At 44.1% G+C, this 22169-nt stretch overlaps 1 protein-coding gene across 13 annotated transcripts in view; it reads right to left on the bottom strand.

The window, feature by feature from the left end:
* The window catches only part of LOC144507197 (ena/VASP-like protein), a 239930-nt gene that overhangs the window by 49870 nt on the left and 167891 nt on the right, over nt 1-22169 (bottom strand). For 2 of the 13 annotated variants that reach the window (XM_078234100.1, XM_078234101.1), the window contains exon 1: nt 10012-10306. The exons of the other annotated variants lie outside the window; for them this stretch is intronic. In XM_078234100.1, coding sequence (XP_078090226.1) covers nt 10012-10069 — 58 coding nt within the window. In that variant the 5' untranslated portion in view covers nt 10070-10306. Of the gene's footprint in view, nt 1-10011; nt 10307-22169 lie in introns of those variants that run through there. 13 annotated transcript variants of the gene reach the window in all.

The following is a 22169-nucleotide window of genomic DNA, read 5'->3' as shown; positions in this document are numbered from 1 at the left end:
CACTGAAATATATTTGCATGAGTAACGTGGGATTTATGTAAATTCATGGAACCAGGGGTTCAAATGCAATATATTGGCCCTGAGGTTCCATGGTACCCAACTATGGCTGGAATCTTCCCATCCTGCCTGCCACGGGAATCGTAGCAGACGGGATCCGGACCATGCGAAGGTCCGTTGACCTTGGGCAGGATTTTCTGCGCAGGATTTTCCGCAGCCGGAAAATCCCGCCCTGCGTGTGCAATGAAAAAAAGAGTTTGGAATGCCTATGGGAGATCACTAACTTTCCTAATTTACCTTCCAGGCCTGACATTCCTGCCGGATTCCCATTCTTCATCTGTGTAAACTCAAGCTATTCCAAAGCTTTGCCATCTGCAGCCAATCCTGTAAGTGCACCCACAATGCTGTTAAGAAGGGAGTTCCAGGATTTTGCCCCAGTGACAGTGAAGGAACGGCAAGAAAGTCAGAATGGTGTGTGACTGGGATGAGAATTTGTAGGTGGTGCTGTTCCCACATGCCTGTTGCTGTTGTCCTTTGAAGTGGTGTCGTGGGTTTGGAAAGTGCTGTCAAAGGAACCTTTAGTGGTGCACATTGCTGCTACCTGGTTCCAGTGATGTAGGGAGTGAATGTTTAAGGTGATGGATGGAGTGCCCATCAAACGGATAATGTCCTGGATAATTTCAAGCTTCTTACATGTTGTTGGAGCTGTACTCATCCAAATGAGTAGAAAGTATTCCATCACACTCCTGGTTTGCACCTTGTGATGATGGAGCTGGGAAGAGAGTTACTTACCACAGAATTACCAGTCTCGACCCTATATGGTTTGTCGAGTTTAATTTTAAAAAAAATTCATTTTATGGGACATAAGGTTCGCTGATTGGGCCAGAATTTATTGCTCATCCTTGCCCGTCACTAACTGCCCTCCATTTCAGAGGGCGTTTGAGAGTCAACCACATTGCTGTGGATCTGGAGTCACGTGTAGGCCAAACCAAGTAAGAACAGCAGATTTCCTTCCCTAAAGGACATCAGTGTTTTATGACAAGTGACAATGGCTTCATGGTTATCGTTAACATTGTTGATATTACAGTATTAACATTAACAACATTAACAAAATTTTAATTATCCCATATCCCCTCTTCAAGTCTTTGAAGTGGAGATGCCGGCATTGGACGGGGTGAGCACAGTAAGAAGTCTCACAACACCACCTGACGAAGGAGCAGCGCTCCGAAAGCTCGTGATTCCAAATAAACCTGTTGGACTTTCACCTGGTGTTGTGAAACTTCTTACAAGTCCTTGAAGTTGGAGGTTCGGATGGTTTGGAGGCTTTATAACCCTTCCAAATTTAAGGCGCTGCTCTGTTGGGGGTGTGGTAGACTCTGGTGAAGCTTTTTGTCAGTTTGGAGGTGGGACTGGTGTTTGAGTATTGTTTCATCTGTTTCTTCCATTGCTTGAGGTTAAACCATGCCTGATTGGTCGGGCTGGTTTGGTGGTGCATGGCTGCTGTTACTCTTGACTTTTTCTTGTGGGGTGGATGAAAAGGGTATTTGTCTACTTGGCAGTGTATTCTTATTCTTTCTTCTCCATTTATGCCGTTGGGAAACTCTCTGAGGCTGAGGAAAAGCCTTCCTGTGGCAAGACGAAGACTGAGTAGCATGCTCACCTCTGCTTTTTGTTGTTGATGGTGCTACCAGCTTCCAGCATCTCTTGTGGGTTTGGCACATTGGCTGGAAGTTGTGACATTTGCACAATGGTTGATGTGTCTAATGACTGTACTATCATTGTAAGTGGAGGCAGTGATTCCTCAGATTGTTGATGCATCTCTGGTACCACTGTCATCTGAGGCACAATGGTAAGTGCATATACGGTCAGTTGGTCTAACCATTGGGGACTTTTCAAGAGCTGGAATGATGAAGGGAAAACTAAATAATTCTCAGTGTGCTCAGAATTATGGTGATAGCCAATTTAAGATGGTCAGTTGGGCTTGCAACGTGGCAGACGTCCTTGTATTAGAAGCTGCATATTAATACACAGCACCCTGTCCTTTGCAGACAGAAATAAGAATGTGTACACATATTGCACCTGCTTCAGGTAAACAAAATAAATGACAACCATTCATTGGTTCATTCCTTAGGGCAATGCCTTGACCAATCAGAAGCAAGCTGCCTGATTTAAATTTCAAACAATGCTTGGCGGTTAACTGTCAATCACCATCAACTGGTGCATCTTCCATGGCAACATCTCTACTTGCCAACCAATCAGCACTCTTCTCATACAGTATAAATTTATTGCTTCCATTGATGTCAGTATTCTTCCCAACTGTGCTGATGAGTGCAAGACGAAAAGCTTCGACAAAAAATGTATTTTATTTTCACCAAGACTATGGTAGCCTTGATATCTTCCACCAGCTGGATAAGATTGAAGGTTACGCAGGCATCTCTGCTCAAAACAGAGAAAGATTGATTGCGGACAACATACATCAGCTCAAAGATTTGTTTGTCACTAAGCCTCAGTGGCTCGAGGATCATGTTGAGGACTCGGAGTCAGAGTCCCCCAGTTCCACACAGTGGAGAGATCGTCACTCAAATCCAGTGGCCTTGGAGCCATGGCTCCTCATCTGGCAGGACTGGCAGGCTGGCACCAAAATCTAATTTAAAATTGGTAAGATGACCATTTACCAGGATATCAGCATCCCGAATCGAAGAATCGCATTCTCTGATGTCCCCCAAGAATGGCTGTACATCTTCTGGGTCTTCGATCTCGACACTGTGAATTATCATTGGGATGCCTGCGTTGAGCTGTGGTTTCAACTTGCACAGTTTACCAAAGTGTCCCTGTCTGTTACAGTGGAAGCACTGGGCAATACTCACCCTGATGCCAGCGAGACTGGATGGGGGAGGGGGCCGGGTCACCCTCATGCCTACATGGTGGTGGGGGGGGGGGGGCTGGTGTCCAGACATTTAGTGATGGGGGAGCGGAGGTTTCCACTCTGGGGTCAAGCATTAGGGGTGCTCTCCTTGTCTACACGGAGGTCGCAATGTCCGGGGGGGGGGGGGGGGGGGGTGGGGGGTGGGGGGGGGGGGGGGTGGGGTGGAGGGGAGGAGGAGACCTTTAACTTAACTTTGAAATCGGGACACCCTTCCTGATTTCGGAGGAGCCAGTCTTGCCAGCGTCGTTAGGTCCTCACTCCAACATAAGCTCCAAGGGAGAATTTGGCGAGAATCTCCAAAATAATTTCTGAGTGTGATCGAATTGCGATCTGAATTACACCGATCCTCCCAATGGAAATCACTTTGGTTTTCCCGGCTGGCGACAACACTTAGAATCTTTTTTTGGGAGAACTGCGTCCTACATTTCTGATGTATTCTGGCTCTCTATGACACCACGTAATCCTGAATGTTACAGCACTGAGTGTGGCACAGTCAGTGGGAATATCCTAAATTTCAAAAATTCCTGGAATAACTAACATGCGTAGCCAGTATAATGATAGCTGTCTCAAGTCAAGATTTATCCTTAGAATTGGCTCCAGGAGTCAATCTCATGTCAGTACATTAGTAATTGATGTGTGTCACAGCACAGAATGGCATTCGGAGCATTGCTTCAGCTTTAATGCAAATCTGGAGCCAATGTAACTATTCCATCTTAAAACTATTACAGTTCTTACAGGACCAGCAGAGTATCGGGGGAGCATGCTCGACACTCACATTTTAAATCTGTAGTCGTAGCAAAAAGAAGATGGCATTGGAATTGAAGGTTTGTTGGATAAAAGCTATAAGAAAAGCAAACAGTCCTGCCAATGTGTTGTCTGGTAATGCATCTCACTAAACAGATCACATTTTCTTCCTGCTCAGATTAATCATAGAATCTCTACAGTGCGGGAGGAGACCATTCAGCCCATCGTGTTTGCACCACAGGCCCTATCCCCATAACCTCATGCATTTATCCCTAGCTAGTCCCTCTGACACTAAGGGGCAATTTAGCACGGCCAATCCACCTAACCCGCACATCTTTGGACTGTGGGAGGAAACCGGTGCACCCGGAGGAAACCCACGCAGACCACAGGGAGAATGTGCAAACTCCACACAGACAGTGACCCGAGCCGGGATTCAAACCTAGTTCCCTGGCGCTGTGAGGCAGCAGTGCTAACCACTGTGCCGCCATTAAAATGTCATTTGATATGAAAAACCTGAAAATGTACTATAATTATTAAGTTTAATAAACTCAATGGGCAAAGACATTTTAATTTATGTGAAAAAGAACTGGCACCATGGATTAATCTATCACTCATTGATGAAACAATATTTGCTAAGGTCTATGCAAAATCCTAATTCAATTGCGTTCACTTTAGGCAACGCGCCAGCACGCTATCTATATCATAGAAATCATAGAAACCCTACAGTGCAGAAGGAGGCCATTCGGCCCATCGAGTCTGCACCGACCACAATCCCACCCAGGCCCTACCCCCACATATTTACCCGCTAATCCCTCTAACCTACGCATCTTAGGACTCTAAGGGGCAATTTTTTTTTATTTTTTAACCTGGCCAATCAACCTAACCCGCACATCTTTGGACTGTGGGAGGAAACCGGAGCACCCGGAGGAAACCCACGCAGACACGAGGAGAATGTTTTTTCTCTATATTTTCTATATTTTTTCTCTAACTAATTCTACAAACTTCTACCTACATTTGAGCAAAGGATGTTCAGTATGTCAGTGATTATTGTTCAATCAATTATCTTAGCAATCAAGGAAATGTGAGCATTCCAGCAATGAAGCAGTCATGAAAAGATATACAAACCAGTAATCGCTTCCTTTTGAACAATGAGATGTACAAATGAATAAGTAACTTCACAACCATCAGAACTCATTCTCAACCAGAATCTCAACCAGAATACAGATGCAGTCGACAGCAAGTCTTCAAGTGATTGAACTCAAATGTATCTTCACTGCTGGATGTAAGCTCTTGAGTTGTTGACTTTAAGTGGGTGTAGACAACAAGCACCAGGTATAAGATCCATTTCTGAAGTATGTTATTAGAATCTCTCCAAACCAAAGTAGCTCAGCTGTTCACTGCACGTTAGATCTGGTGCCTCTCAGTTTTGTCATTTCCTACTCACTTTGTGCAGCGGATGAAACTGAATGCTCAAAATTAAGAAGTCATAGTGATAAAACGCTTTGAAGTTGCAATTTCTGCATCAGTTACCTACAGAATATTTTGCAGAAAAGGACACGGCTACAGTGGCAGGTGCAGGAACAGAAGCAATGGCAGATGCACTCTCTGCTAAGCATGGCATGACCGGTGGGCTTTTCTTATTGATACCTCCGATACACCTAACTGAGTACACAGCAACTAATACTCTACAATACATTAAACCTACGTCATCAGTGGAACTGATACTCTTCAGCAGAAAAGAAGTCGACAGTGTACTGTCAATAATTAAATAGAAGTTGATAAGAATCCAATATTCTAACTGGAATACCTTGATCACTCAACACAAAACTTTCAAGTGGGAAAAGGAATATGGACTGTCAGCACAATTCAGATGTATTAAGAATTGTGACGAGCAACTTGTGACCAACAACTTGTAACAAAGCAGATTTCACAAGAGGAGCCGGTAACTCTATGGAATGATATCATTTCCAGCACAAAAACCATCATCAATCTATCTGTGTAAGTGAGGCAAGCGCTGGAATTCTACCGCTCTACCCGCCACAGAATCGGAGGAGGGGTGGGACAACGTCCGTTAACATCGGGCGGGAATTTCTGGTCTCACTTAAATGAAGCCATAAAATCCTGCCCAAGATGTCAAGCCCATATAATGAAATGAAAGTCACGCCATGAAGAACAGGGTTAAAATGCTCCTAACAGACACCAGCTGGACCATGCCTTGACAAGTTCAGAAAATTAATGCCATTTCTATAAACTTAACATGTGTGGGACTTGAAACAAATAAACCCTCTTTCATCCCAGCAACATTTAAAAAAAAATCTATTATAATATACAGGTAGCACGGTGGCACAGTGGTTAGCTCTGCTGCCTCAGAATGCCAGGGACCCAGGTTCAATTCTGGCCTTGGGTGACTGTCCGTGTGGAGTTTGCACTTCTCCTTGTGTCTGCGTGGGTTTCCTCCGGGTGCTCCGGTTTCCTCCCGCAGTCCAAAGATGTGCAGGTTAGATGGATTGACCATGCTAAATTGACCCTTAGTGTCAGGGGGATTAGCAGGGTAAATATGTGGGGTTACGGAGATAGGGCCTGGGTGGGATTGTTGTCCATGCAGGTTTAATGGGCTGAATGGCCTCTTACTGCACTGTAGGGATTCTGTGATTATATGACTATGGCCCTACCCAACAGCTTCTGCTAGCTTCAGGCACTTACATTCAATTCTACCTGTGTATTTCCCAACCTTGATAAAAATCTAAATGGAGGTTAACATCTGTATGCAACTTGGAGTTATGATTGCATGGATAAATCTTCCACCTCCTGGGCTGACTATCTGGGGTTTGGGAACTGATGTGCATGTTTATTGCTACGGAGCTGCGTGCAATTCAGTAACACTGGGTAAAGGGGGAGGTGAGGAACAGTTATTACACAAACAGAATATATTTGGTTCACACATGTGCTTTGTCACAGACAAAATATTCAAGTATGTGTTGTAGAACCACTTTTATTTCTTGTTGTTAGTGGTTCAAAATTGAATTATTGGTTTTTCTTAGACTGATGGTGTTAATTTAGTAATCACTAAGTGGAAGCTAAAATGAAGACGTGACCATCCACTGCCATCCTCCATGGAAATGGAGTTGACCACCAGCCTTCAGTCGGAATAACCAGAAGCTTTGTTCTAAACTATTAGACTGAGTCAATAGATGCGGCATCTTCACCAGAGGGACAGTGTTGTCGAGGGGAGTACTGAGATGCAGGCTGTTGGACTGGACGAGATTGAGGTTCATAAGGAGGAGGTGTTAGCAATTCTGGAAAGGGTAAAAATAGATAAGTCCCCTGGGCCGGATGGGATTTATCCTAGGATTCTCTGGGAGGCTAGAGCGGAGATTGCAGAGCCTTTGGCTTTGATCTTTGTGTCGTCATTGTCTACAGGAACAGTGCCAGAAGACTGGAGGATAGCAAATGTTGTCCCCTTGTTCAAGAAGGGGAGTAGGGACAACCCTGGTAATTATAGACCGGCAAGCCTTACTTCTGTTGTGGGCAAAGTTTTGGAAAGGATTATCAGAGATAGGATTTATAATCACCTAGAAAGGAATAATTTGATTAGGGATAGTCAGCACGGTTTTGTGAAGGGTAGGTCGTGCCTCACAAACCTTATTGAGTTCTTTGAGAAGGTGACCAAAGAGGTGGATGAGGGTAAAGCAGTTGATGTGGTGTATATGGATTTCAGCAAAGCGTTTGATAAGGTTCCCCATGGTACGCTTTTGCAGAAAATACGGACACATGGGATTGAGGGTGATTTAGTGGTTTGGATCAGGAATTGGCTGGCTGTAAGAAAACAGAGGGTGGTGGTTGATGGGAAATATTCATCCTGGAGTTCAGTTACTAGTGGTGTGCCACAGGGATCTGTTTTGGGGCCACTGCTGTTTGTCATTTTTATTAATGACCTGGATGAGGGCGTAGAAGGATGGATTAGTAAATTTGCGGATGACACTAAAGTCGGTGGAGTTGTAGACAGTGTGTAGGAAAGTGGCAGGTTACAAAGGGACATAGATAAGCTGCAGAGCTGGGCTAAGAGGTGGCAAATGGAGTTTAATGTGGAAAAGTGTGAGGTGATTCACTTTGGAAGGAGTAACAGGAATACAGAGTACTGGGCTAATGGTAAGATACTTGGTAGTGTGGATGAACAGAGGGATCTGGGTGTCCATGTGCATAGATCCCTGAAAGTTGGCACCTAGGTTGATAGGGTTGTTAAGAAGGCGTACGGTGTGTTAGCTTTTATTGGTAGAAGGATTGAGTTTCGGAGTCAGGAGGTCATGCTGCAACTGTACAAAACTCTGGTGCGGCCGCATTTGGAGTATTGCGTACAGTTCTGGTCGCCACATTATAGGAAAGATGTGGAAGCATTGGTAAGGGTGCAGAGGAGATTTACCAGGATGTTGCCTGGTATGTTGGGAAGATCGTATGAGGAAAGGCTGAGGGACTTGAGGTTGTTTTCGTTAGAGAGAAGAAGGTTAAGAGGTGACTTAATAGAGGCATACAAGATGATCAGAGGATTAGATAGGGTGGATAGTGAGAGCCTTTTTCCTCGGATGGCGATGGTTAACACGAGAGGACATAGCTTTAAATTGAGGGGTGAGAGATATAGGACAGATGTTAGAGGTAGGTTCTTTACTCAGAGAGTAGTAAGGGCGTGGAATGCCCTGCCTGCAGCAGTAGTGGACTCGTCAACGTTGAGAGCATTCAAATGGTTATTGGATAAACATATGGATGATATTGGAATAGTGTAGATTAGAGGGGCTTTAGATTGGTTTCACTGGTCGGCGCAACATCGAGGGCCGAAGGGCCTGTACTGTGCTGTAATGTTCTATGTTCTTCCAGAAATGGTAGAGGAATGGCAGCACAAAGTTCAAATTCTAAAGTATGTTAGTATTGATAGAATTGGTACTCTGGTGCTATTCCAATCTGCATCACACAAGGGCTATTTTAGAATTAATCAAATATTAGTTCCCACTTCCCACTCGCCTGCAAACTGATCCAAAATACAAGGCAGATTGACAGTCTTCGGTTGGGGATAAGAATAATCTGCTGACATAAGTCCCACAAGTTGGGATTCCTCCCTTATTTAAAAATGAATAATTTTGCCAAACAGGCAAGTTTCCAGGTTGGCATGGTCCCTTGAATAGCAGACTTTGGAAACTCAACTTTCGCAATGGAATGTTGGCAGAGTTGGGAATTTTGTACCATCGAGGATGTGGTAAACTGTCCCCTTCAATCTTTCCAATTTGTATTTTTAAAAATTCATTTGTGGGACTTGGCACCGCTGGCTCGCCAGTATTTATTGCCCATCCCTAGTTGCCCTTGTTCAGAGGGCAGATGAGAGTCAACCACATTGCTGTGGCTCTGGAGTCACATGTAGGCCAGACCAGGTAAGGATGGCAGATTTCCTTCCCTAAAGGACATTAGTGAACCAGATGGGTTTTTCCAACAATTGACAATGGTTTCATAGGCATTCTTATCTCCAGATATTTTTTATTGAATTCAAATTCCACCATCTGCCATGGCAGGATTCGAACCCGGATCCCCAGAACATTAGCTGAGTTTCTGGATTAATAGTCCAGCAATAATACCTCTCGGCCATTACCTCCCCACATCTTTCCAAAAAATTGTGTTTAAACTTTTCTAATTTCAATTTAGCTGATGGGGGGTTTGTTAAAGCATTATTTTATATTATATATGGTAAAGCATCACATAAGTTACTGTACCAGGAGAAAAGTTCCTTTGAAATCTGACTAGAAAAATATGATGAGTCATCTTCATTAACAATCATCTGAGCCAAGCAGCTACTTTCATTTCAATGTCACCACCCATTCTTGGTAACAAATTTCTATTTTGCCTGGAGAACATCATTGTCAGAATTTGACCAAAGCAAGGCTGAAAAACAGCCCTAAAAAACATAAACACCTTTGGCAACGCAGCTTTGTGACACCGTGTTGAACTAAGCTGATAAGGGAATTAGCTTCAGTATCAGGTTCTTTGGTATTCTAATATTCTCAATCAGCATGATTACTGCAGTGAATGACATGTTTATAATTCAGCAATCAACCGGATAGCATCAAAGGCATTTCTCACTTAGAAATATTTCGGCTGGATTCCTCTCACCAGATAATGACACCACTTTCTATAAAACCAGCCATTTGCCCAATACTACATTCAGTAAATCAATTCCAAAAAGTTCATCAAATTTAGATTTGTAACACAATTGTTAGAAATGTAAAATGTAATAATTTAAAATGAAGCTCAGACTATTCCATTAAAACACTTCTAGCAAATGTTAGAAGACTTTCTCCACTTACTAGTTAAGGTAATAGTTGTCCAACTAACCCTCCGATTATGGCCCTGCTGGGCTGGCATTTTGTGAGAAACCGTTCTTCTTTGATTTTCAACATAAGCAGAACAGATTTTTGTTTTTTAAGAAAGGCTTTCCTTATTCCGTTCTGAGCACCTGTTATTTACACTGAACAGGGGACACAGCTGAAGTCGAGTCCACAAGGAACCACAGCGCAAGAACTAAAATTAAGCATGGGGAAAGGGAAATCCCATGCTAGGCAGCCTCCTTCTCTGCACACCCCCTAACCCCCCCCCTCCCCCACCCACCTCCAGCCCTTTCACCACCTCCCCCCAGCGCCCCCCCACCCCTGAGAGAAAATGGCTGGGAATGGTTTCATTACAGTTAAGGATCGTCAAGCTGCTTGGATATTTTGGAACAGCACCCTTCCAATCAGATCGGCAGTGACAGGAAAAGCTGATATCAATCCTTGTAGACCATATATGTATTACACTGGGCAGGCTGCAGATAGTGAGAAATCGGAGAAGGGACTTACAAGTCAGACCCTGCCCGTGAGGCACCACATGTCGCTTGTCACGGTAAATTGCGGCACAGTTCAAAGGTCAAGTTGCAGCACAGAGAAAATGTGCGAAGAATCATGGGGGAATTGATAGAATTTAAATGGGAGTGGAGCTAAGCAGACAGTCGCTAATTCCGGAGTCAAAAATGTCGGGGCTGATTTTGCGCCCACGCTCGCTGTAAGCGTCAACGGTGACATGAGCGCAACATCTCGCCAGGATAGGAAAATGAGATTCTTGCCGGCAAGATCCCGTTTTCTGATTTTCTCCGCCTCTCTTTGGTGATGTAACGAAGTTCCTGCCTCATTTAAATACATTGAGATTTACCTAAAGAACTTTCCTGCCTCATGTCCCGTCCCGTCCCCCCCCCAGGTAAGGAAACGGGAATAAATTGGGAGGGAACCCAATGCGGTGGACTGAAAGGATTGAGTATGTGGACTTGAAGAAAGAGGTTGTGCTGGAATCTTTGAATGGCATCAAGATAGATAAGTCGCCCGGTCCGGATGGGATGTACCCAGGTTACTGTGGGAGGTGAGGGAGGAGATTGCAGAGCCTCTGGCGATGATCTTGTGTCGTCGATGGAGATGGGAGAGGTGCCGGAGGATTGGAGGATTGCGGATGTGGTTCCTATTTTCAAGAAGGGGAATAGAGATAGCCCAGGTAATTACTGACCGGTGAGTCTAACCTCAGTGTGTGGTAAACTGATGGAAAAGATCCTGAGGGACAGAATATATGAGCATTTAGAGAGGTTTAGAATGCTCAAGAATACTCAGCATGGCTTTGTCAAGGGCAGATCATGCCTTACGAGCCTGGTGGAGTTCTTCGAAAATGTGACTAAACACATTGATGAAGGGAAGGTGGTAGATGTGGTTTATATGGATTTTAGCAAGGCGTTCGATAGGTCCCCCATGCCAGGCTTCTAGAAAAAGTGAGAGGGCATGGGATCCAAGGGGCTGCTGCCCGGTGGATCCAGAACTGGCTTGCCCAAAGGAGGCAGAGAGTGGATATAGTTGGGTCTTTTTCTAAATGGAGGTCGGTCACCAGTGGTGTGCCCCAGGGATCTGTTCTGGGACCCTTGCTGTTTGTCATTTTCATAAATGACCTGGATGAGGAAGCGGAGGGATGGGTTGGTAAGTTTGCCGACGACACGAAGGTTGGTGGGGTTGTGGATAGTCTGGAGGGATGTCAGAAGTTACAGAGGGACATAGATAGGATGCAAGACTGGGCGGACAAGTGGCAGATGGACTTCAACCCAGATAAATGCGTCGTGGTCCATTTTGGTAGGTCAAATGGGATGAAGGAGTACAATATAAAGGGAAAGACTCTTAGTACTGTAGAGGATCAGAAGGACCTTGGGGTCCGGGTCCATAGGACTCTGAAATCGGCCTCGCAGGTGGAAGAGGTGGTGAAGAAGGCATATGGTGTGCTGGCCTTTATCAATCGAGGGATTGAGTTTAGGAGTCCGGGGATAATGATGCAGCTGTGTAAGACCCTCGTCAGACCCCACTTGGAGTACTGTGCTCAGTTCTTGTCGCCTCACTATAGGAAGGATGTGGAAAAGATTGAAAGGGTGCAGAGGAGATTTGCAAGTATGTTGCCTGGATTGAGTGGCATGCCTTATGAGGATAGGCTGAGGGAGCTTGGTCTTTTCTCCTTGGAGAGACGAAGGATGAGAGGAGACCTAATAGAGGTGCATAAGATGTTGAGAGGCATAGATCGGGTGGACTCTCAGAGGCTTTTTCCCAGGGTGGAAATGTCTGCTACGAGAGGACACAGGTTTAGGGTGCTGGGGGGGTAGGTACAGGGGAGATGTTAGGGGTAAGTTTTTCACACAGAGGGTGGTGGGCGAGTGGAATTGGCTGCCGTCAGTGGTGGTGGAGGTGAACTCAATAGGGTCTTTTAAGAGACTCCTGGATGAGTACATGGAGCTTAATAGGATGGAGGGTTATAGGTAGGTCTAGAAGGTAGGGATGTGTTCAGCACAACTTGTGGGCCGAAGGGCCTGTTTGTGCTGTAGTTTTTCTATGTTTCTATGTAACCCGCTCGGGGCGCAGAGGTCAGTACAGCCCCTGGAGGAAATCTCTGCTCATCCAGTTCTGTTGATAATTTAAGAGCAGCGGTGTGGATGAGGGAGGAGGCAGGGAGGCAGAGCTCGGGCTGGCCTCATACGTGTGGTATCTGACTGTTTTCAGATGACGTTGCTGAATGTCAGCATTTAGATAGGAAATAGAAGGGGCTCAAGAATAGATCCATGGTGGACACCAGAGATAACAATGCAAGCGCCAGTGTTAGATATTCGAAGATCTGAATCATTTATGTGTATCTGTATCATTGACTTTTTCTCAGCAAACACAGCAAAATAAGGAACTGTTTTTTTATTAATTCAAGGGATGTCTGCGTCGCTGGATCAGCCAGCATTTATTGCCCATCTCTAATTGCCCTAGAGAAGGTGGTGGTGAGCTGCCTTCTTGAATCGCTTCAGTCCTCGTGGCACCTACTGTGCTGTTGGGGAGAAGGTTCCAAGAGTTTGACCCAGCGACAATGATGGAACGATATATTTCCAAGTCTGGCTTTGAGGGGAATTTGCAGGTGGTGGTGTTCCCATGTGTCTGCTGCCCTTGTCATTTAAGGTGGTAGAGGTTTGGAAGGTGCTGTTGAATAAGCCTTAGTGGGTTGCAACAGTGCAACTTGTAGATGGTACACACTGCTACCACTGTGCGCTGGTGGTGGAGGGAAAGAACATTTAAGGTCATAGATGGGGTGCAAATCAAGCAGGCTGCTTTGACCTGGATAGTGTTGAGCTTCTTGAATGTGATCGAAGTTAGACTCATCCAAGCAAGTGGAGAGTCTTCCATCATACTCCTGACCTTTTCCTTGTAGATGCTGGAATTAGCTGCTGCAGAATTCCCAGCCTCTGACCTGCCCTTGCAGCCACAGTATTTATATGACTGGTCCAGTTCAGTTTCTGTTCAATGGGGAGCCCCAGGATGTTGATAGTGAAGATTCAGTGATGGGAATGCCATTGCGTGTGAAGGGGAGATGGTTGAACTCTCTATTATTGGAGATGATGATTGCGAATGCCACTTATCAGCCCAAATCTGAATGTTGCCCAGGTCTTGCTGCATATGGAGAAAGATACCTTCAGTACTTGAGGAGTCGCGAACATCCCCATTCTGACCTTATAACTGAAGGAAGGTCATTGATGAAGCAGCTGAAGATGGTTGGGCCTAGGACACCACCCTGAGGAGCTCCTGAAATGGTGTCTTGGAAATGAGATGATTGACCTCCAAAAAACATTAACTTCCTTTGCGCTGGGTATGACCCCAACCAGCAGAGAGATACGCCCGCCACCACTGTGCTTCCCACTGACTCCAATTTTGCTAGGGCTCCTTGATGCCCTAACAAAGTCAGTCAAATGCACATTGGTGTCAAAGATAGTCACTCGCATCTCACCTTTTGAGCTCAGCTCTTTTTGTTCATGTTTGGACCAAGGCTGTAACGAGATCAGGAGCTTGAGTGAGAGGCCCTGGCAGAACCCAAACTGAGTGTCAGTGAGCTGAGCACTGCTGAGTAAGTGCAGCTTTGATAGCATTGTCGATGTAACCTCCCATCACTTTGCTGATGATTGGGAGTAGACTGCTGGGGTGGCAGGTAATTGGCGGGGTTGGATTTGTCTGGCTTTTTGTGGATTGAACAAAGCTGGGTGTTTTTTTTTTACTTGATTTGATTTGTCACATGTATTAGTATACAATGAAAAGTATTGCGTCTTGCGCACTATACAGACAAAGCATACCGTACATAGAGAAGGAAAGAAGAGAGTGCAGAATGTAGTGTTACAGTCGTAGCTAGGGTGTAGAGAAAGATCAACTTAATGCGAGGTAGATCCATTCAAAAGTCAGGGAAGAAGGGAGAAAGGAAAAGGAAAAAGGCAGCAGGGAAGAAGCTGTTCTTGAGTCGGTTGGTACGTGACCCTCAGACTTTTGTATCTTTTTCCACGTGATCAGGTACATGCCCATGCTGAACTATGCTGGAACAGCTTGGCTAGGGGTGCAGATAGTTCTGCAGCACGGGTCTTTAGTACTATTGCTTGAATGTTGTAAGAGTCCAGAGACTTTGCAGTATCCAGTGCCTTCAGCTGTTTCTTGATGTCACGTTGTGTCAACTGAGTTGGCTAAAGACTGAAAAGTGTAATGCTGGAGACCTCACGAGGAGATTAAGATGGATCATCCACTCGGCACTTCTGGCTGCAGATGGTTGCAAACGCTTTGGCTTTCACTATCGCTCTGCTGTGTTGGGTGCTCCCATTATTCAGGATGGCAATGTTTGTGCAGCCTCTTCCTCCTGTTAGTTGTTTATTTGTCCACCGCCATTCACAACTGGGTGTGGCAGGACTGCAGAGCTTAGACCTGATCCACTGGTTGTGGGACTGCTTAGCTCTGTCTATCGCATGCTGCTTCTGCTGTTTGGCATAAATGTAGTCTTGTGTTGTGGCATCGCCAGGGTAACACCTCATTTTGAGGTGTGCCTGGTGCTGCTCCTGGCATGCTCTTCTGCATTCTTCAGTGAAATGCTTTCCGAATTCAGTGTGTTTGTAAATTGAAGCAGCATTCTCTCCATCACCCTCTCTTATTTCCCATAGAACTGGAAACAAAGGCTACAATAGAATGTAAAATCAGAACATCCCATTTTCTCTCAAAAGAAAACATCTTATCAATTTTATCTCAATAAAATATGTCTTCTGCTTGAAAGAAATCCTGCTGGAGACTGAAGGAAAATATTCCGTCTGTACAGATGACTGAAAATAATTAATATTCTATCCAGAATTGAGTGTCGCTGCTTATAACAAGACTGCACAATCCAGGTTGAGCTCACAGCTTATGGCAACGTCATCAATTCAAACCCAGGCTTTTGGAGAAGACTGACTCTTTGAAGTAAAAACTTTAATGAAGGCATTAACAACATGAAAATAAATTCAATGAATAAAATATATTCGAAATTTTGTTGATTCAACCCTTGCTTTCAACGGTCAGAAATTGAGGAATAAAACGGCAAATGAAAAATAAAGTCAGAAAGCGATTTGAGAAAATTGTTCGAACTATTGGTCAGGCAGTGCAATCCGGACGATAAATTTATGCAATAATTTTCCATTATAAACGTGGGACGCAAAAGATTTGACAAAAATGTGATAACAGGAAGTGAGGTAGCACAGACACTGTGGTCGGGATTTTCCGACCGCGCTAATCCAAAACCGGAAATACCCGCCCGAGGTAAACAGATCTTTGCATGGTCCCCCCCAATGATTTCCGTGGCGGGTGAGAAGGGAAAATTCCCGCCTGCATGTTTTTTATATAATGTTCGATACACAGACAGACACTCAGAAAGAATTGCACCAAAATCATTCTTGTATATCTGGTTATCGATAAATTTGCAATGTGAAACAGAACAGGCTTCACTGTTCATCTGCGGGAACCTTACTCAGGTGCTCCTGTGTCTAGAGATACAATGATGTGGAGATGCCGGCATTGGACTGGGGTGAACACAGTAAGAAGTCTCACAACACCAGGTTAAAGTCCAACAGGTTTATTTGGTAGCAAACACCATAAGCTTTCGGAGCGCTGCTCCTTCGTCAGATGGAGTGGAAATGTGCTCTCAAACAGTGCACAGAGACACAAAATCATAGAACATAGAACATAGAACATTACAGCGCAGAACAGGCCCTTCGGCCCACGATGTTGCACCGACCAGTTAAAAAAAAACTGTGACCCTCCAACCTAAACCAATTTCTTTTCGTCCATGAACCTATCTACGGATCTCTTAAACGCCCCCAAACTAGGCGCATTTACAACTGATGCTGGCAGGGCATTCCAATCCCTCACCACCCTCTGGGTAAAGAACCTACCCCTGACATCGGTTCTATAACTACCCCCCCTCAATTTAAAGCCAAATCAAGTTGCAGAATACTGATTAGAATGCGAATCCCTACAACCAGCCAGGTCTTAAAGGTACAGACAATGTGGGTGGAGGGAGCATTAAGCACAGGTTAAAGAGATGTGTATTGTCTCCACCCACATTGTCTGCATCTTTAAGACCTGGCTGGTTGTAGGGATTCGCATTCTAATCAGTATCCTGCAACTTGATTTTGTGTCTCTGTGCACTGTTTGAGAGCACATTTCCACTCCATCTGACGAAGGAGCAGCGCTCCGAAAGCTTATGGTGTTTGCTACCAAATAAACCTGTTGGACTTTAACCTGGTGTTGTGAGACTTCTTACTAGAGATACAAGGCAGATTAAACACTCTAATCTCTCCTGTCCACAGTCAAAGTTCTTGCGTCGCTCCAGCTGTTGACCAGCTGGAGACTTCCACTGGCAGTCTGGCACCACTTCATGTTGGGTCACCCTCTTCTTCTGTGTCCAGTAGGAGCCTACTGCTTATTGTTCTCACCATTGACTGGGTATTAAGGAAGCCGACCGAGGATAATCTTGGATTGAAATGGATCAATGATGGCCAAGTTACAGATCTAGTCGTTGCTGATGGCATTGATGCTCTTGTCAGACAGCATAACCCCATTTCAACAACTCATTAATTCAATCAGCAATCAGGCCGAGAGATTGGGACTCGCCACAAATGCCAAGGAAACAAAAACACATGACAACGGGAAACCACCAACAAACAGCAGCTGTTTATGTCAATCAAAAATGAAGTTGACATCATGAGGGGCTTCAGCCATCTGGGCAGTTTCATTAATATCCAGGGAGCCATAAACAAAGAGTTCATTGCGTGATAAGGTGAAGCATCATTAGACCGGACCCTTTCTCTGTTAGTGAAGCTGATTCATTTTCAAACGGACACAGGCTTGAAACGGAGATCTGCCCATGGTATCGGCACTAAAGAGATGAACTCTTTTCGAGAGACCACATGAATGGCTGGTGTGGAAAATGACCAAAACTTACTCTGGTATAATATTCCGATTCAGAGCTTCAAACACATTTCTTCATTCTCTATCACTTCTTCCTGATATGTGAGTGCTTGATTACATTTAATTCCCAGTGTGGAAAAAGGCTAGCATTCTTCTACTTCATCTCAATCAGCAGAAAATGTAATGGGGAAAAAAAGGCTAGCAAGGGTTCAAATGGACAATTTTACACTTCAGAGAATTATTCTGATAAAAACTTCAGCCCAAATACAATAGAGGGGAAAAATAGTTATTCATAAAAACAAAACCAAAACTAAAATGCCTCACAAAAGATGCAATGAAACCTTTCGTAAGGGATACAAGTTCAGTGTTTAACCATGAGGTGGCAGTGATTGACTGCTCTTCCAGACTACTAATGTAATACCAACTGTGACGAATTAACAGTGCTATAGGTGGAACTTCCAACTTCAACCGCAAAATGAGCAAGATCAGCTTGGCTGCATGTTACATGCCTCACCTGAAGTTAAAGTTGCCAGAGATTGAGGGGCGACCTGATAGAAGTCTACAAGATTATGAGGGGCATGGACAGGGTGGATAGTCAGGAGCTTTTTCCCAGGGTGGAAGAGTCAATTACAAGGGGACACAGGTTTAAGGTGTGAGGGGCAAGGTTTAAAGGAGATTTACGAGGCAAGTTTTATTTTACACAAAAAGTGGTGGGTGCCTGGAACTCGCTGCTGGGGGAGGCAGTGGAAGCAGATACGATAGTGACTTTTAAGGGGCTTCTTGACAAATACATGGATAGGATGCGGAATAGAGGGTTTTGTTCCCTGGAAGGGGAAGGGGATTTAGTTATGACAGGCAGTATGGTCGGTGCAGGCTTGGAGGGCCGAGGGAGCCTGTTCCTGTGCTGTAATTTTCTTTGTTCTTTATGGTGACTATAAAAAGTGAAATTACAAATTAGTGACTCTGTTTTAATTTGACGAAGTTCTTTTCATTTATAATCTTTATTTATGTTTCACTGACTGAATTGAAGAAACCAGTTGTAAAAAAAAAATAATTTTCTCCATCCGTGCCAAATATCATAACAGCCCCGGTAACTTTCCTCCTCTGGCATGGTGGCACAGTGGTTATCACTGCTGTTTCACAGTGTCAGAGACCTGGGTTCAATTCCAGCCTTGGGTGACTGTCTGTGCGGAGTTTGCACATTCTCCCCGTGTCTGCGTGGGTCTCCTCCGGGTGCCCCAGTTTCCTCCCACACTCCAGAGATGTGCGGGTTAGGTTAATTGGCCATGCCAAATTGCCTCTTAGTGTCTTGAGATGTGTAGTTTGGGATTCTGCTTTGTAATAGGAGGCAGAATACAGCATCAGGGGCGTAACAAAAGAGTGAAGTCCAGCTCTCCCTCTCATGCATACAGGTTTACATAAAGTGCTGCAGACATATTTTGAAATTAAGTGGCTTTTGTGTTCAGGCTGGGTGTGAATGATGATCACACAGTATTGGGAAGGAATTCCAATAGCTGTGTGGCTTTAGAAACTTTATATTTTCCAAGTAAAGCAATGGTCGATGGTATGATGGGTTGTTGGCCACGTTTGTGGTAAGACAGTGAGAAGTCCATTTGGGTTTATTAGTGAAAGCAGGTTTTACATTTTTTCATTCCTCATCATGTTGTGCTGTTATTTTAAGGTGTATTATGATGTGTGGGGGCACTAAGTGATACTTGTATTTACTCAGGACATTGCAGACTGTCAGCAATAGTGCATGATGTGGAGATGCCAGCGTTGGACTGGGGTAAACACAGTAAGGAGTCTAACAACACCAGGTTAAAGCCCAACAGGTTTATTTGGTAGCAAAAGCCACTAGCTTTCGGAGCGCTGCTCCTTCGTCAGGTGAGTGGGAGATCTCAGGGAGATCTCAGTGGGAGATCTCCCACTCACCTGACGAAGGAGCAGCGCTCCGGAAGCTAGTGGCTTTTGCTACCAAATAAACCTGTTGGGCTTTAACCTGGTGTTGTGAGACTCCTTACTGAGCAATATTGCACACAGCTTTACTGAACTCTTTGCATTATGACCTTTATATCTCAGGTTGCTTTGATCAGATATTCTAGGGGTACACTAATTTGAAAAGTAACTGACCTTGCTTCTTTTCATTAGCTCTGAGAGAGCTGAAAATCCCAATCTGAACATTTTATTTACCAAGACAGGCTCAACGAGCAGCTGCTTCATAGGAACATCGGAGCAGAGTAGGCAAATTCAGCCTTCCCAGCCTGCTCCGCCATTCAATCAGATCATGGGTGATCTCTCCCTGGTCTCCAATCCGCTTCAGAAATGTAGACTTAACAGTGACTTAATGAAGGTTTATGAATGATGAAAGGAATAGGTTGCGTTTGTATAGATATTTTGTTTCAATTAAATAGGTTAGATAGACCAGAACCCTAATTTACATTAGGAAGCAAGAGTAGGCATCTAGGCCCTAACAAACTTTCTATTTTGGCATAAAAGTGAGGATCAGTTGCTTCACTCCAGGAGTGATTCTACTGACAAAACAGGGATCTTTTATAGTAAAACAAACTTTACTTAAAAACAGTTTAAATATAACTGTTTAAATATAATTCTAACAAATGATGCAGCTTAACTACTGAACAAGTTGAATAATATTTAAAAACAAAAGGAAACATCTTTAATTTCTAACATATCACTGTTTCAGTTCCAAATAAGCAACATTCTTCTTACAGACTTAAAATGCCACTTTAAATACAGTTAGCACCCATATATATACTTGCTATAATGAGTGTAGACAGTCTAGAAGCTTTTAGAGAAAATGAGTTTCAAAGCAGCTTGTAGAACTCTGTCTTCAAACAAACCCCAGTCGGCGCTGAAAGCTGTTTTTCTCTGCTATAGACCTAGCTCTTCCATTAATAAAATTATCACATGGCCCTGTCAATCAACCTAATCAAAAACCCCAGGGGAAGTCTTCATCTATAAACAAAAATCTATTGGCTCTCTAAGTAAATGGCTTAAAAGAGTAATTATCTTGCTCTCTTAGCATCTGAGCTGCATTCCGACCAGACATACCGACTGTCTGTAAAATAAAGCTGTATTTTAAACGTTCCCCTTAATAATATAAAACAATGTATATATTTCTCAATAGCCCACTATCATCACACCCAGAGAATATTGGCCCTGTGGAACAGACTGCTCGATTATGTGGTGAAAGATGATTAAATGGATTCCTTTGAGTAACATCTGGATTGATTTCTGACTGAAGCGAATATGACTTCATACAAAGGTACGTACTGCAGAGAAGTATCAGGACCAGAGTGAGCTTCTTGACTACATTTAGTCATCTAAGAAGGTAGGAGAGAATTCTTTCAGCTTTTCTTCCCTTAACTGACCTGAATTTTATTTTGTTTCACCCGGAAGGTGCTAGGCCAGGGACCCAACACACTTCTTCTTAAAAGCTGATCACGCCTTTATAGCAGTGGTGATGTGGAGATGCCGGCGTTGGACTGGGGTGGGCACAGTAAGAAGTCTCACAACACCAGGTTAAAATCCAACAGGTTTATTTGGAGTCATGAGCTTTCGGAGCATTGCTCCTTCATCACCTGATGAAGGAGCAGCGCTCTGAAAGCTCGAGATTCCAAATAAACCTTGGACTTTTTAGAAGTGGGCATTTTAGAACTTCTAGAATTTTCATCAAGGTGGCTAAGATTTGTACTTACATCTGCAGAGTTTTTCATTCATTCATGGGATGAGGGAACTACTAGCTAGGCCAGCATTTATAGCCCATCCTTAATTACCCTTGAGAAGGAGGTGGTGAGCTGCCTTATTGAAACACGGCAGTCAGTATGTTGTACAAACACCCATTGTACTTTTAGGGTGGGAGTTCCAAGATTTTGACCCAGCAACAGTGAAGGAATGGCGATATATTTTCAAGTCCGCATGGTGTGTGGCTTGGAGAGGAACTTCCAGGTGGTGGTGTTCCCAGGTGACTGCTCCTCCTGTTCTTCCAGGTGGTAGTGGTCACGGGTTTGGAAGATGCTATCGAAGGAGCCTTGATGAGTTGTTGCAATGCATCTTTTAAATGGTACACACTGCTTCCACTGTGCGTCGGTGGTGAAGGAATGAATGTTGAAGGTGGTGGATGAGATGTCAGTCAAGCGGTTGCTATGTCCTTGCTGGTGTCAAGTTACCTGAATGTTGTTTGAGCTGCTATTCTTATCCAGGCAAGTGGAGAGTATTCTATCACTCCTGACTTGTGCCTTGTAGGCTTTAGGGAGACAGAAGGTAAGTTACTCACTGCAAAGTTTCCAGTCTCTGACCTGTTCTTGTAGCCACAGTGTTTAAGGGGAGATGGCTACATATTGTTTTGTTGGAGATAATGATTGTCTGATACTTGTGTGGCATTAATGTTACTATGTGCATGCATATAATGTTATTGTGCAAATGAGTGGAGGCTGAAATAGTAAAAGTGAGTAAAATGGTGTTGCTTCATTTACAGTTCACCATGGAATACTCTAGCCTGAGTTGTACCTGTATCTACTAAAATGAGTGATGATATTGCTGTGACGGGAACATATAAGTGAAAATTAATTAATGGGGTTGCAAGGTTATTACTTCTGAAAACTGGTAACTGGAAAACTGCCAAGTTAAAGAACTGTAAATGTGGAAAAGTCTTTTAATACATTAGAATAAAT

This window comes from Mustelus asterias, chromosome 18 (assembly GCF_964213995.1).
Source record: "Mustelus asterias chromosome 18, sMusAst1.hap1.1, whole genome shotgun sequence".
NCBI classification, from domain to species: domain Eukaryota; kingdom Metazoa; phylum Chordata; class Chondrichthyes; order Carcharhiniformes; family Triakidae; genus Mustelus; species Mustelus asterias.
This window is presented reverse-complemented; position numbering and strand designations above follow the sequence as displayed.